Raw genomic sequence first — 14,999 nt, forward strand, 5'->3', positions numbered from 1 at the left:
TTATTAACATGGAAACAGATCTCCAGAATAAAAGGGAAAATGTAAAACCATTGCTCAGTGTAAAGAGAAGTAATTTCATTCTAGATGACTGACAGTTATATGACTTCTTGTGGGTTTTATGACATGTAAACATATTCCAAGACCACATTGTAAATCCTCAGATTTTAAGGCCATCTTAGATCTTCCAGTGCAGAATGACAATGTTGGAATGAATTCCAGGGTGCTCCCTGCCTCATGACCCATGCATTCTGGGACAGGCTCTAGGTTCACCACAATCCTGGGCTGAATAGGCGGTTATGGAAGACAGATGGATGGATATATCAAACAATAGGGTTGAACAAAAAACAAACATAGTCACAGAAACAGTCATAAGACATGGAGCTGCTGGAGGAACTGAGTTTATTTGAAAATACAGTTTTGACGTTGTATTATGTTTCACATGAAAAATACTAGCCATGCCGTGTAACACCGCAGCATGATCGCAGAGTGATCAAACCGAAAGAGTTGCTATATTTCCCGTGTTGGGCGCATGACCGCCTGTGTCTCCCGGGTCCTCTGCTGCATCCGGGGCTCAGCATCCCTGCTCAGGGGCGATCCTGCACTTAAGGATCTTCAGGTAGATCTGGATCTTGTTGGAGTCTCTGCGGAAGCAGTACAGAAGCTGCTGGTCGTTCATGGGGCGTGCCTCGCTGCTCGAGGCCTGGGGGCCGAGGGCCTCGTTGGAGATCAGACCACGCACCGAGTTACTGATCATGCCCAGGAGGTGCATCTGTTGGGGATGGGGGGCAAGCAAGAAGATCAGCCATGATTCTCTAAGAAGTCATTAAGAATCATCAGATAGATATGAACCCCATTTTTTAATGCCATTCAGAAAATATACACAATAACATCTTATTTTACTCCAAAGCATCTCAGACATCCCACAATAAGTGACCTAATCACTGAGCATGCTCAGACATATAACCTAATCACTGAGCATGCTCAGACATGTAACCTAATCACTGAGCATGCTCAGACCTAGGGCGTAATCACACTCACACTCACTTACAGTATGTTACTGTGCATGATTGCCCCTCTCAACTTCCCTGGTGGTCTGTGCTCACATTGCACTTAACGGTCATCATCGTGCAACTTTTTTTGCATTGAAGAAAACATAGGAAGGAAAGTACTATTGCACAGCAGAATAGAATTTATGATTAATGTCCTAATTTTGTGGCTTATTTGGAATCGTTTTGAATACAACGACACGTAGATTTATTAAGTATGCAACACAGCGATATTTATTTGTGCTGCATGTCCCACATTTTACCAAAGATCTCAGAATTTAGTAGTGCAGACTTTTGTTGCATGGGTTACTGGTACTGCATTTTTTTCGGTGTTACATTCCTTTAATACCGGTACTAATTACCATATTACAAACATCGCTAATGCTAATATTGCTAACCTTAACCATCGAATCAGAACCATGGACCCAATATGTCTGAACCACTGCTGAAACTCAATTATACCCTGAGCAGATGAATGGAAGAAAGGGGGAAAAACTGCTGTAACATTTATGGGCGCTTTTCTGTAAGAAAATGAAACAATCTATACAGCCTAACAGATCCGTTACTTCCGGGTTCGGTTCATGTATTGTGTAATTGTGTGCATGCGTGTGTCAGTCACGTCACTGATGTCAGGTCTGTGTTCTGTACCCAAGCACAGTTAGCAATCACACCAGATGCGTACTAACTGCACAATGGCCCACCTCACCAAGTGCAGCGCTCACGCTAGTCAGACTAACAGGACTATGGGAGTCAGCATGCTCCTAGTGTGAGTACACCACTAATCACTGAGCATGCTCAGTAGCTACCACAAAAGACTGGCTGGAATTCATACCAGTTCATAGGATTCCCTGACAAAATGTTTAATGTCTTGTAGCCTTTCAAGAGCCTAGAAACACCAAACCTCTCCCTCGTGGGTGTTGACACTTGTCAGTCACGGTTAAGGAATGGCTGGCATACTGTTGACATTTATCATTTTGTCCAACTAATAATTGTTCATAATCTGAAAGTCCCTGTGTGATAACTCTGCCTATTTCATGACTGTAAATGAATCAAATGTTTAATGCAACACAGCTCCAGGATAATTTTCTTTTTGGACCTTTTGCTTAAATAACCTGTGTAAACATTTCATTAAAATGAACCAAAGCCTTATGGATCATTGACCATGTGGAAAATGTGAAATCTGGGCTCCAGTGAGTGGGGATGTTCACTATAATAATTCACCAACAGTCGGAGCACTCGAGGTAAAAAATCTCATGAAAAGAGACTCCTAAAGCTGACTGCTGGTGTATTTATATTCAGATGCCTGCGGCACTTGCTATCCCCGGGAGAGTCTCCCTCTCTTACTGTCTCCGCCACCCTTTCCACCCCCATCCTCAGCTGCTGCACCATGTCGCTCATCTCCAGCGCCTTGTTCCCGCTGAAGCTGGTGAAGTCCTCGTGCTGCGCCATGCTCCGGTGGAACTGGGAGAGCGGATCCCTCCAGGCCAGCAGCAACTTCAGGATCACGCCGGTCAGGTCTTCCCCCTGAACAGTGGGGGGCATTCATTCATGTTATGTTCTAAGGTTCATCATGGAAGGAGGATTGGGAATTAAGGACTTAAAAGGGTGTTAAGGGTGTAAAAAGGTTGTTGAGAAGTAAAGTCTTGGGTGGGGGGTATAGACAGGAAGAAAGATCCAGAATCACTCAAACTCACTGAGTCACCCATATTCAGTGCCAGCATAGTATCACTCATACTGTCAACATGGTATCACCCATTTTGTCAACATGGTAGCACCCATACTGTCAACAGGATATCACCCATTCTATCAACATGGTATCACCCATACTGTCAATGTGGTATCATCTATAGCCACTACCAGTGTATCCATACTCACTGCCAGTCTCTGTGCATTTTCTTTGCCATTAGGTGTTAATATATAGGAAGTATGACAGTTCCGATTGATTTTGCTAATTTTGTTTTTGCTTGGAAGAAAGTATTGTTCCTTTGGGAAAAAGGGAAGACAGAGAGACAATAAAAGAGTTTAGAGTAAAAATGGAATGCAAAACACGACAAAAAATGCTGAAAATAATTGTGACTCCATCCACCCAACTAGTTCTCCTGGATTGGGTGGCAGGAGGGCTGGAGTGCACCGCAGGGCACGAGACAGGGACATACGTAAATGGCTACTCCTTCACATGGCACACAGACCGTTTTAGAGCTGTCAGTTAGCCTAGCGTCTTTAGGCTGTGGGTGAAAACCAGAGGACACAATCACACAGCATCTGAGGAACCAACAAACTCCACGCAATCACACAGAACTCAGAGGTGGGATTTGAACTTCCAACCCCAGAGGTGTGAGGAAACATCCACTGAGTCACCGTGCTGTCATACACCGGAATCTATATTAGTAGTTCCACAAAAAAAATAACAAAAATCATCCAACTGTGAATAAAAATGATCTGAGCCGTTTACAAAATCTGTCAAGTCCTACTCAAACCATGTTGTAATCAGTGCCCAGATCCTTCTGGATAAAAGTGTCCCCTGGGAGGTAAAATAAAGTGAAAGGGACTCACATACTCTGAATGGAGGTCGCTGGAGAGGCCATGCACCCGGGCGGAGTGCTGGATCACCCTGTCGAACAAGTCGGCCAAGGAGAGTGTCTGACACCCCGTGTGTCCATGGACACAGATCGGTGTGGAGCCAACTATGACCTGTACGTCCAGAAACATCAGAAGGAAAATAACAGGTCCTGGGAAAATACAGAGAAAGGAGGTTAAATATGCCCAGAATGTGTCTTCTGTTGTTTTATCATTGTTTCTCTCTAAAATCACAGAAATCCTGTCCCTTAAAAAATACCTTTTAATTTCCTGAACATGATTCCTGTCGCTCCGGTTATCCACAGTCAGGATGCTTTTCTAACATCCAGAGATGAGGGCAAATGATTCTTTTACACATTGGCAATGACTGTGTTTGTTACATGCACAAAAGGTGGGAGGGGCGGGGGGGGAGATCCGCTCATCATTTTTTCATCTGTTCCCCTCCTCACACTGGATTGTGACGTACGGACATCTCTGCACCTGAAAGCAACCTGGATGGAAGATCAGCAGGGTGACTTGACACGTGGTCTGAAGATTTCCTGCATTTGTTATCTTAGCCAGCAGCTTAGAGTCAGTGACCCTTAAATTAGCTACACATAGCTAGTACTGGGCAGGGTCCACTTTATTAGGTACACATCCATGGCTAGTACCAGGTGGGACTCACTTTATTAAGTACACATACTTAGTACCGGGTAGGGTCCACTTTATTAGCTATGCCTAACTAGTACCTTGTGGGACCCGCTTTATTAGGTACACATAGTTAGTACCGGGTAGGGTCCACTTTATTAGCTATACCTAACTAGTACCTTGTGGGACCCGCTTTATTAGGTACACATAGTTAGTACCGGGTAGGGTCCACTTTATTAGCTATGCCTAACTAGTACCTTGTGGGACCCGCTTTATTAGGTACACATAGTTAGTACCGGGCATGACCCACTTTATTAGCTATGCCTAACTAGTACCTTGTGGGACCCGCTTTATTAGGTACACATAGTTAGTACCGGGCATGACCCACTTTATTAGCTATGCCTAACTAGTACCTTGTGGGACCCACTTTATTAGGTACACATAGTTAGTACCGGGTAGGGTCCACTTTATTAGCTATGCCTAACTAGTACCTTGTGGGACCCGCTTTATTAGGTACACATAGTTAGTACCGGGCATGACCCACTTTATTAGCTATGCCTAACTAGTACCTTGTGGGACCCGCTTTATTAGGTACACATAGTTAGTACCGGGCATGACCCACTTTATTAGCTATGCCTAACTAGTACCTTGTGGGACCCACTTTATTAGGTACACATAGTTAGTACCGGGTAGGGTCCACTTTATTAGCTATGCCTAACTAGTACCTTGTGGGACCCGCTTTATTAGGTACACATAGTTAGTACCGGGCATGACCCACTTTATTAGCTATGCCTAACTAGTACCTTGTGGGACCCGCTTTATTAGGTACACATAGTTAGTACCGGGCATGACCCACTTTATTAGCTATGCCTAACTAGTACCTTGTGGGACCCACTTTATTAGGTACACATAGTTAGTACCGGGTAGGGTCCACTTTATTAGCTATGCCTAACTAGTACCTTGTGGGACCCGCTTTATTAGGTACACATAGTTAGTACCGGGCATGACCCACTTTATTAGCTATGCCTAACTAGTACCTTGTGGGACCCGCTTTATTAGGTACACATAGTTAGTACCGGGCATGACCCACTTTATTAGCTATGCCTAACTAGTACCTTGTGGGACCCGCTTTATTAGGTACACATAGTTAGTACCGGGCATGACCCACTTTATTAGCTATGCCTAACTAGTACCTTGTGGGACCCGCTTTATTAGGTACACATAGTTAGTACCGGGCATGACCCACTTTATTAGCTATGCCTAACTAGTACCTTGTGGGACCCGCTTTATTAGGTACACATAGTTAGTACCGGGTAGGGTCCACTTTATTAGCTATGCCTAACTAGTACCTTGTGGGACCCGCTTTATTAGGTACACATAGTTAGTACCGGGCATGACCCACTTTATTAGCTATGCCTAACTAGTACCTTGTGGGACCCGCTTTATTAGGTACACATAGTTAGTACCGGGCATGACCCATTTTATTAGCTATGCCTAACTAGTACCTTGTGGGACCCACTTTATTAGGTACACATAGTTAGTACCGGGTAGGGTCCACTTTATTAGCTATGCCTAACTAGTACCTTGTGGGACCCGCTTTATTAGGTACACATAGTTAGTACCGGGCATGACCCACTTTATTAGCTATGCCTAACTAGTACCTTGTGGGACCCGCTTTATTAGGTACACATAGTTAGTACCGGGCATGACCCACTTTATTAGCTATGCCTAACTAGTACCTTGTGGGACCCACTTTATTAGGTACACATAGTTAGTACCGGGTAGGGTCCACTTTATTAGCTATGCCTAACTAGTACCTTGTGGGACCCGCTTTATTAGGTACACATAGTTAGTACCGGGTATGACCCACTTTATTAGCTATGCCTAACTAGTACCTTGTGGGACCCGCTTTATTAGGTACACATAGTTAGTACCGGGCATGACCCACTTTATTAGCTATGCCTAACTAGTACCTTGTGGGACCCGCTTTATTAGGTACACATAGTTAGTACCGGGCATGACCCACTTTATTAGCTATGCCTAACTAGTACCTTGTGGGACCCGCTTTATTAGGTACACATAGTTAGTACCGGGCATGACCCACTTTATTAGCTATGCCTAACTAGTACCTTGTGGGACCCGCTTTATTAGGTACACATAGTTAGTACCGGGCATGACCCACTTTATTAGCTATGCCTAACTAGTACCTTGTGGGACCCGCTTTATTAGGTACACATAGTTAGTACCAGGTGGGACTCACTTTATTAGGTACACATAGTTAGTACCAAGCATAACCCACTTTATTAGCTATGCCTAACGAGTACCAGGTGGGACCCACTTTATTAGGTACACATGTTCAATTTATTTTTATTTTATATAGTGCTTTTAACAGCAGTCATTGTCACAAAGCACTTTACATGTAACCGGCCCGAACCCCCACCAAGCAAGCCTGAGGCGACAGTGGCAAGGAAAAACTCCCTCTAGCAGGAAGAAACCTTGAGAAGAACCAGGCTCAAAAGGGGATCCCATCCTCCTCTGGGTGACCAGGGTGCATGAAAATGTACACACATTAACATTAGTTCAAAATTAATCATTAATTTATCATTTTAAATAAGTGAAGATATAAAAATAGTCCGAAGGAGTCGTTGCTGGGGCCGCATGCTAAGATCCACTCAGCAACATTAAGCTAAAGTTAGTTCAGTATTAAATTGGAATTCAGTTCAAGTCCATATAGTCTGAAAAAGTCCCAGCTGGTTCCAGATGATGGTCTTCATGGAGTCCAGGTGAGGGTTCATGCGGTGAAATGTCAGCTCGTGATCAGCTCGGAAAAGAGAAGAAAGAGAAGAGAGTTAGTGCCCTACACCTAACCCTACACCTAACCTAACCTCCGCCTCACCGTCTAGCCAAACCACCGTCAAACTGAAGTGATCGGCGAGAGTGGCATGACGACGCACCAACCCCCCCTTTCACCTTCAATCTCAAATGACCATGAACCCCCAGATCTCACATTTACCTTAAGAAAAGGGATTTTAGTGTCCAAAAGACTGACTAAAGAGGTAAGTCTTAAGCCTTGCTGTAAAAGCAGAGATTGTTTCTGATTTAGTACTGGGTAGGACCAAATTTATTAGCTACACATAGTTAGTACTGGGTGGGACCCAATTTATTAGCTACACATAGTTAGTATTGGGTAGGACCCACTTTATTAGGTATACATAGGAAGTATCGGATGTGACCCAATTTATTAAGTACACACCTAGTTAGTACTGAGTAGGACCCACTTTTACCTCCAGAACCACTTTAAGAGGAGACAAGTTCTGCCTGAGCTGTTATTTTTGCACTTCCTGCTGGCTTTAGCTCTCCTCGTTCTCTCCTGACCTCTTTCATCCACAGGGTGTTTTTCCTAGAGAAATGCAAAGTTTTTTTTTAATTTTTCTTCACACCATCCTCTGAAAACTCCAGACACTGTAGTGGGTAAAATTCACGGGAGGACAGCTGTGTCTGTGATGCTGGTACAACCACACCACGTTCAGAACCACTTTGATCAGAATGTTATCTTAACTGTTGCAATGGCTAATCGAAAAGTAAGTTGGCTGGTTGGGGTTCCAGGCCACTGTGCCCTTGCCCTTGTATAATAAATATACCTAAATGCTGTAAATTATGGGTGCCCGGCTACCAGGCATCCAGCAAAGCCATATGCTCTTACTTCCTCCGAGTCACCTCACTTGAGGCGTGAACCAATCAGCACAGTCTTGAAAGTGGGCAAGGTGCGTGTAATTTTATTGTGTTATACCATGGTAGAGAAGCAGAATGGAGCCACTGGAAGAGACTGAAATAGTTCTTGGTCCATGAAGAAGATAGAAGGGTTTCCTTGACTGTGGTTTTATTGTGGATTCTGTGCTTGCTGATATGATGGTTTGAGGGAATATAAAATGGAATATTCCCTCAAGACGTCTCTCTTTGTGTGGTGGCTCAGTAGCCCGAGCCTGCAGGTTGTGCGTTTGATACCGGTGCTCAGTGATGTGTTTGTGGAGATTATACATTCCTGGGAGGAAGTTCTTTTTAGTTCTTGTGTTGTTGTTGTTGTCGTTTTGCTTTTCTTTTGTTTGTTTGTTTTTTGCTGTTTTGATTTACCAGGCCCACCAATTCCTGCTCAGTTTCACTGAAACCATTGGTGATATTTAATTAGAAAAAGATAGAATGGAGGGTCTAACTATAATCTTACCGATAATTGTAATTCGGCTTGATGGTAGCCTCTGGTATTTTTAACTGCCGCTGGAGTAGACAGCCTGTCTCAGAAAGCTTCAGGGCTTCTCGGGATGGGGGACGTGTTCGAATGCTGACCTCTAAGCCTCCCTGTTTCTATGACTGACCTGATAATCTCGGGCCTCGGAGCTAGCGGTCGATGCTAAGATAAGCCGCGTTGTCTGCTGGAGGCACAAGAGCTGCCGGCGTGCGGTCCGCACACACCGAGAATAGGCCTACAGGAGGACCGGATTCCGGACATCGGAGCGAAAATGTAAGCTAGTGAGTTTTAGCGGATCAACATGCAGGCACATGAGCACAGGGAAATGTCTTCAGCAGCTCTAAATTTGACAAGTTATGTGATGTATGGGAGTTTATAAATCCAACAGGACACGAACATATAAAATAACCAATCAGTCGCTTTGTTTTACTGTGTTTCTTACTTAGTGTAACACCTCCACTAAGCCTGATGCAAATGGGAAGCTTCTGTAACTAGAGGTGAAAAGTAAACGTTCGAAAAACTGTCCCCCTTTCACATTTCCATGAATTGTAATATATACCTATAGCTTTGTTGTATGAATAATTTAAAGGAAATAAATCCTACAAATTGTTTCAAAGAAATTATATTAAGCGTAAAAATCAGCGGTAATTACAGATTTTTCATTAGGAAAGACGCTGTCATCCTTGGTTATATTTAAACAATTATTTCAAACATATTTAATGTATTAAATTTGTATGTATTCGAGGTGACCAAAAGAACGCTGTGTTTAATGGGGTCTTGGCAATACGTATTAGCCATAGATTAAAATTATTTGTAACGTTGCATGACCGCAGCATGTCAAAGCCTAATAAGAAGCGGCCAGAGGAAGCCTTTGGGGGGACCCTGCGCTCCGACGCACGTTCACGGTCCGTAATCAGCGCGGAATCGCCGCGCCTGCGCCGCTCAGCCGGATCATCGGACCTGACGGACAGCAGCAACGTGTGCAGTCGACCCCTGAGTAAAGTGCCCGTAAACCGCAGCTGTAATTCAGTTAAATCAATTAAACCTACTTTTTATAGATTCGTTTAGAATCGCAGTCTGCTGATGATATGCGATGCGCAGAGCATTGCTCAGTATGCGAGACAAATACTGATTGATGTTTCATTGTATTTAATTCATTTATTAGACTATGCAAGTTGCACGTAATTTTCCAGATGCTGTAAGAATTTAAAAACTATTTAAGGAAAATTTCTTATGTAGGCTACATGAGTGCATTTATTTTAATCTTTAATAGGGCGGTGCAAACTGTTTTATGAAACTCGTTTGCTTTATATAGCTACACAGAATTTAACAGTGAAAACGGCCCAGTCTAGGGAAGTGTTACGTTATCAGATCGGGAGAAATCGTCGCGCTACCTGGGACGGAAAACGCGTTGAACGGCGTCTTCATCGGCGGTGCCTGGCTGTTCTGACGGCGATCGGGTGCCAGATGCGCTACTTTGGGAGCCTCCCGTGTCAAAATACTGTCCGAATGTCAGAGACACTCCGACACCGTCCTTTCACGAAACTGAAACTCAGACTCGAATATAAATATCACTGATAAGTTGTTTTTCGTTCTTTTTTTTGGCAGCGTTCACCTCGTCCTTGTCCTGGCCTTGCTGTCGCCAGCCTTTCACACATTGAATGTTATGTATCAAACCCATGGTTTGATACGTCAGTCTGTTATATATCCAAGCCATCGCGCCTTGCATTGAGAATGTTTCGCATGGTTTATAAGTGACGTACAACCAGCCTCATTCGAAGAGTGATTGATGGTTTAATTCTTACATTCCTCTGCCAAAAAAATTACATGTAGTACCCATTAACGTCATTTGATCCCCACAATTAAATATCTTACTTTACGGGTTTGAAACACAAGTACATTTGCTGTACAATTAAGTGCTATAAATTATTATTTTGTATTGTTTGAATTTGAGAAAGGCCGGGAACTTTATAGCCATTATATGAAAAATGAAATGTTTAGCTCAGATCGAGAAGACCCAAATAAGATAAATGATTGAGTGTAAAATTACCAAAGCAAGCCTCTATGGAAATTAAATAATGACGTTTTACAGTGCATTGGCTTAATTTGTATAGAAAAAGTTATTGGCAATTAATTTGAAACTGCATTCATTATTTTATAATGACCTTTGAGATAAAAAGGAACTGCTGTAGTATGACTAATCCCTAACTTTCCTAAGTATTATAAAATATTTGCTTTTGACATCTTGAAACAAAAGACAAGATAAAAAGGAGCTTATTTATGATGATGTGAGTTTTGCGAATTTACAAAAAACAAGCCTTCTCACATATATTATTTAAAAACAAAGGTAAACGACCGAAAATACGTAAGCTAGCCTAATAGCTAAGATTAAATATAAAATAAAATGCAGATTTGGACTGTGAGAGTAGTTCTTTGTGAAAAATTCAACTTCAGTAAAGTGTTATCTGTATATTTTTAGCTGAACTATAGCTGAGATGTTCTTAGTAAAAATGTTCCGTGATGTCACTTTGTTGGCTGGGATTGTCTTTGCATATGTTGTCATCAGTACCTACCTTTGGTCACTCATTTAATTAGTGGGATGTGGATCAGCAGCTCCTTTGTACCGTCCCACACGCTTGCGGTGATTTCGCACTGCAGATTGCTGAAATGTTGCTGAAGTGCGTTTCTGAGGCCTGACTCACTCAGACATGCGCTGCGATCACAAACAAACTCCGGGAGAACTCGGAGAACCTTAGCAGCTACCTCCCACTCTGCTCGCAAGTCAGGACATCAACGGCACAGAGCCCCGCAGCCTAGAAGGAAGAATGTTTCCGCTTCACCTGTAAAGGATAAATAACTTTTCTCATTCTCCCTTCGGCCGATGTGCACTCACGAGCTTGTGAAACGCACTTTATGGCCAGAAAACCCTGCTCTCTCTCTCCGGCCATGAATGCAGGTTTCAGAGTAGCAGTGTGAGCTGTGAGTGTAATGACCTGCTCACAAAAGACTCACTACATCAGTCTTTGAAAACTTTAAAAATATTGCTTCAAACAATCTGCAGCTGGTTTTTTCCAGTATATTTTATTCACACTACCCTGAGAATTTCCCATTTCACTGAAGCAATCGGGACGGCTCAAGTTTGAAAACTACAATTCCCAAGGTGGCCTGTTAGCAGCAGGCTAATCCTGCTAATGACTCACTGCTGCCTTTATTTAAATAACTACCAACATACAAAACACAATGGTTAATTTATGGGGATGGATTTGGGGGGTTTTTTGAGCCTGTGTTTGACCATGCTTTAGAGACTTTTTAGTGGGACTATTCTGTTATCGCTTGGGTGTGAGATTAAAGGACTATAGATACTTTAAGCCAATATGACTGACAGTTATTGACAATAAATCCTCTGGATGGTCTGTCACCCCTTTCCACAAACACAAATCCACAAACAAATACACAGGCACAGGTTATAGAAGGACAAATCAGATGTGTTAAAGGGATAATGAGTTTAAACGGAGGTTTTATTATGTGATAGATGTTTTTAAATGTATACAAATCAACAGAAACTCCTCCTGTACTTTGCAAACTGCATACAGTGATGCATTTATGTTATTTCTGCGGATCTACGTTTTTTTTTCTTTTGTTTTTTTTAAAGAGCAAGGGCGCCACCTTCCACCGTGATAAAACGTCACAAGATGGTCCTTAATTTCACCGTAGTGCTGTTATTGAACAGCAGGTGGCGTCTAAGATACGTTTGCGCTTTGCTTGTCACTTTTTTTTCCAACAAAACAGTTTCACAGATGAATTATTTTAAGAACAAGATACATATTAAAAATTAAGTATTTGCTAGCTTCTCTGGTTGAAGTTGTGCTTCAATATTTACTGTAGCTTCTAATAATGTACTTTAAGGTAAATAGTAGAAGAATTAAAACAGGAATTTACAATATGAGTACTGTTACACATGGATTAATTTATACTTGCCATGCTTGAGGCTAGAAGACCAATATATCTTTCTGAGGCAGAGATAATATAACTTAATATATGTTGTGTATCAGTTTCCTTCAAGCTATACAATTAAGAGAAATAATGCCTTTTCCCATAAAACGATGTGAGAGGTTTAGCCACCAATATATTAATACGGCCCCCAGCTATAAACAGAGGGGGATCTGTGATGTTATTGCTGTCTGAAGTTTATTTATGTGGTTCAGGGTGATTCATTCTTTATTCCTGTCAGGATAATATATTCAGCAATTTTTGCATCTGAACATTCACTTAGGATGTAGCCAGTTTAGAAACTGCTCGTTAAAACGGTGCTTAAACCATCACGCCAACAACGATATCTTTACGGATTCCTCAGATATTCCTCGGTAAAATTTGCCAACCTTGGTAGGGGCCCAGTTCTCAGTAAATTGTTGCGAATTTTGTGTGATCGTTTGTTATGGAAAGTAGTGTACGGTAAAATTTGATGGCTGGGATGCGGTTTTGGGGTAGGTGCTGTGATGAGCCCCAAGATGGCTTCCCCTCCGCCCCTCTGCTGCTACTCCAAGATTCAAGACTCAACCCTTTACATGAAGGCTGCGTACAATTAATATTTAACTACAGCGCTGGGAAATGCACTATGAATTTAGATGCTGTGAATATATGGATGCAGAGCTGCCTACAAACTCGTTAAATTAAAGACGCCGGATGCAGGGTGGAAGCTTGGGTTGTCGTAAGATGATTTAGCGTCGGTCAAGGGAGCCAAATTGACAACAATTGTGGGCTTTGTCGACATACTTGACACAGACTAACGTGTCCAAAAAGAAGTGCAACAGTAGGAGAGAGAGTACGGATCCCTTGTTAGATCCATCAGGGGATGCATCAGTGACAAAAAAAAACAAATAAAAAAGCATCATTGTGTAAGTGACACACTGAGAGGGTGACATAAATCCGCACCAAGTATACACGCAGTCTGTGCAGTGGGAAATAGAGGGTGCCACCAATTTGGGGGGATTTTTAGAAACAGCATTTAACATAAGGGACTGGATTCAAGGTTCTTCTGTTTCCGCAGCAGCGGGCCTGGTCTGTATGCGGATTTGGAACAGCACAGCGCGCTGACGGAAGACAGGAGATGCGAGGCGTCAGACATTCACAGCACGAAATAAAACAACGCATCAGAGGCACGGGTGACACTATGGTGCTGTAAGTACAGTAAGACATATGGTGCAGTAGTTTGAGTAAGTATAAGACTTCCATAATAAATATGACACACAGTTATACGTGCAAGGAGCTGGTCATGCTGTACAGGAGCGGTTAAGAATATGCAATGAATATTTTGTTATGCACACAGACCCACAGCAATGCAATGTGCCCTGATAGTGATTATATGCCTCACAGAATAAAGTCTAAAAGCTAAAGTGTTTGCCCCTGGTCCCCCATCTGGCTTCCGCCGGTCATATGTCTCGCTAACCCAAACTGTGAGCAGGCTGCGCTTCCTGCTTCTCTACCTGCCCATCTGTCTCTGCCAGTCTGCTTTGAGAGGAGGAGGTCGGCCAGGAGAAAAGTAGCAGTTTAGGAAAATCACAAGAGCTCATTTGCATTCTAATACTGGCAGCCAAAGGGGGGCAGGACTCTGACCTTGTGCATTTTCAGGGGATTTAACCTCAGCATTGCATTACTGGTGCATTGTGGGAAGGGTGGGAAGTAAATTCCTCACCACGCTCGGCTTCGTGTTTCCCCCCATCCATTTCAATATGTTTAAGAGAGCTCTGGCCCTTTCTCTGAAATGGGTTTGGAGCACTAGATGCTGGTACCCGAACATGCCCTCCCATAACCTAATGAATCTCTATGACCCCGAGGAGCAGTTGGAAGATGGATGGATTGCTTTAACTACACATAGCATTAGTGAAGGAAATATCAGCTCTTTGAAGGGAGCTGAATCTTATGGCTCTCTTCCTTTCTTAAGAGGTGGGGGTTCACTAGGTGCATCTGCAAAATAATCACTAGGACAATGACAGGGTAATGTTTGGACCAGATTCAGACTTAGACATCACACAAATATAGTTTCATTTCGTGTGTGTAGACTAGACTCACAACCAATAAAATAATGAACTTTTGTGCGAAACAGAATTTAGTGCAAATGAGATAGACAAATATCGGAAAATTTCGAACTGACGTAGCCTGCTCATTCTGCTTTTAAGGATCCTAACCTCACCCTGTCTACCTCTGGCTGGATCTTACTGTTCATGTAAAGGGAAGTGGAGTAGATTTAGGTCAAGCAGTGAAATTTGGGCTCAGCGATATAAAGAAAGGCTCTCAAATTCGACTCGGGTCCCTTCGCTTGTACCCAAGAGCCATTCAGAACATTTGGATTGTTTGAGAACGTCACATCACTCCATAGCATTGCTTTCCAGAATAAGCCTCCATGGACAGCTTCGACGTCCTGAAGCTCCTCGTCCCTTCACACCCACTCTGCGCCTGGCATTACTTAGTCCAAGCAATATGACACGGCGGGCCAGAGGTGCGGGCAA

At 42.9% G+C, this 14,999-nt stretch overlaps 1 protein-coding gene and 1 long non-coding RNA gene across 4 annotated transcripts; both read right to left on the bottom strand.

The window, feature by feature from the left end:
- Positions 1-2: 2 nt before the first annotated feature.
- prl2 (prolactin 2) lies at positions 3-5,293 on the bottom strand. Of its 2 annotated transcripts, none has more exons than XM_023791296.2 (5): positions 3,883-5,293; positions 3,600-3,775; positions 2,922-3,029; positions 2,433-2,570; positions 3-769 (listed from the first exon to the last, which is right to left on the bottom strand). In XM_023791296.2, the coding sequence occupies exons 1-5, from the start codon at positions 3,899-3,901 to the stop codon at positions 572-574; spliced, it is 639 nt and encodes a 212-aa protein (XP_023647064.1). In that variant the 5' UTR covers positions 3,902-5,293; the 3' UTR covers positions 3-571. The 2 variants fall into 2 exon arrangements, with proteins under 2 accessions (XP_023647064.1, XP_023647063.1); XM_023791295.2 differs by having other exon boundaries at positions 2,391-2,570; positions 3,883-5,285.
- Positions 5,294-6,360: 1,067 nt separating this feature from the next.
- On the bottom strand, positions 6,361-11,617 carry LOC111833242 (uncharacterized). Of its 2 annotated transcripts, none has more exons than XR_002835707.2 (3): positions 11,067-11,617; positions 7,535-7,650; positions 6,361-7,071 (listed from the first exon to the last, which is right to left on the bottom strand). It is a non-coding gene; the product is annotated as an uncharacterized lncRNA (long non-coding RNA). The 2 variants fall into 2 exon arrangements; XR_011982800.1 differs by lacking the exon at positions 11,067-11,617 and adding an exon at positions 9,888-10,311.
- Positions 11,618-14,999: the final 3,382 nt, after the last annotated feature.

Source organism: Paramormyrops kingsleyae, chromosome 1 (assembly GCF_048594095.1).
Source record: "Paramormyrops kingsleyae isolate MSU_618 chromosome 1, PKINGS_0.4, whole genome shotgun sequence".
In the NCBI taxonomy this organism is placed as follows: Eukaryota; Metazoa; Chordata; class Actinopteri; order Osteoglossiformes; family Mormyridae; genus Paramormyrops; species Paramormyrops kingsleyae.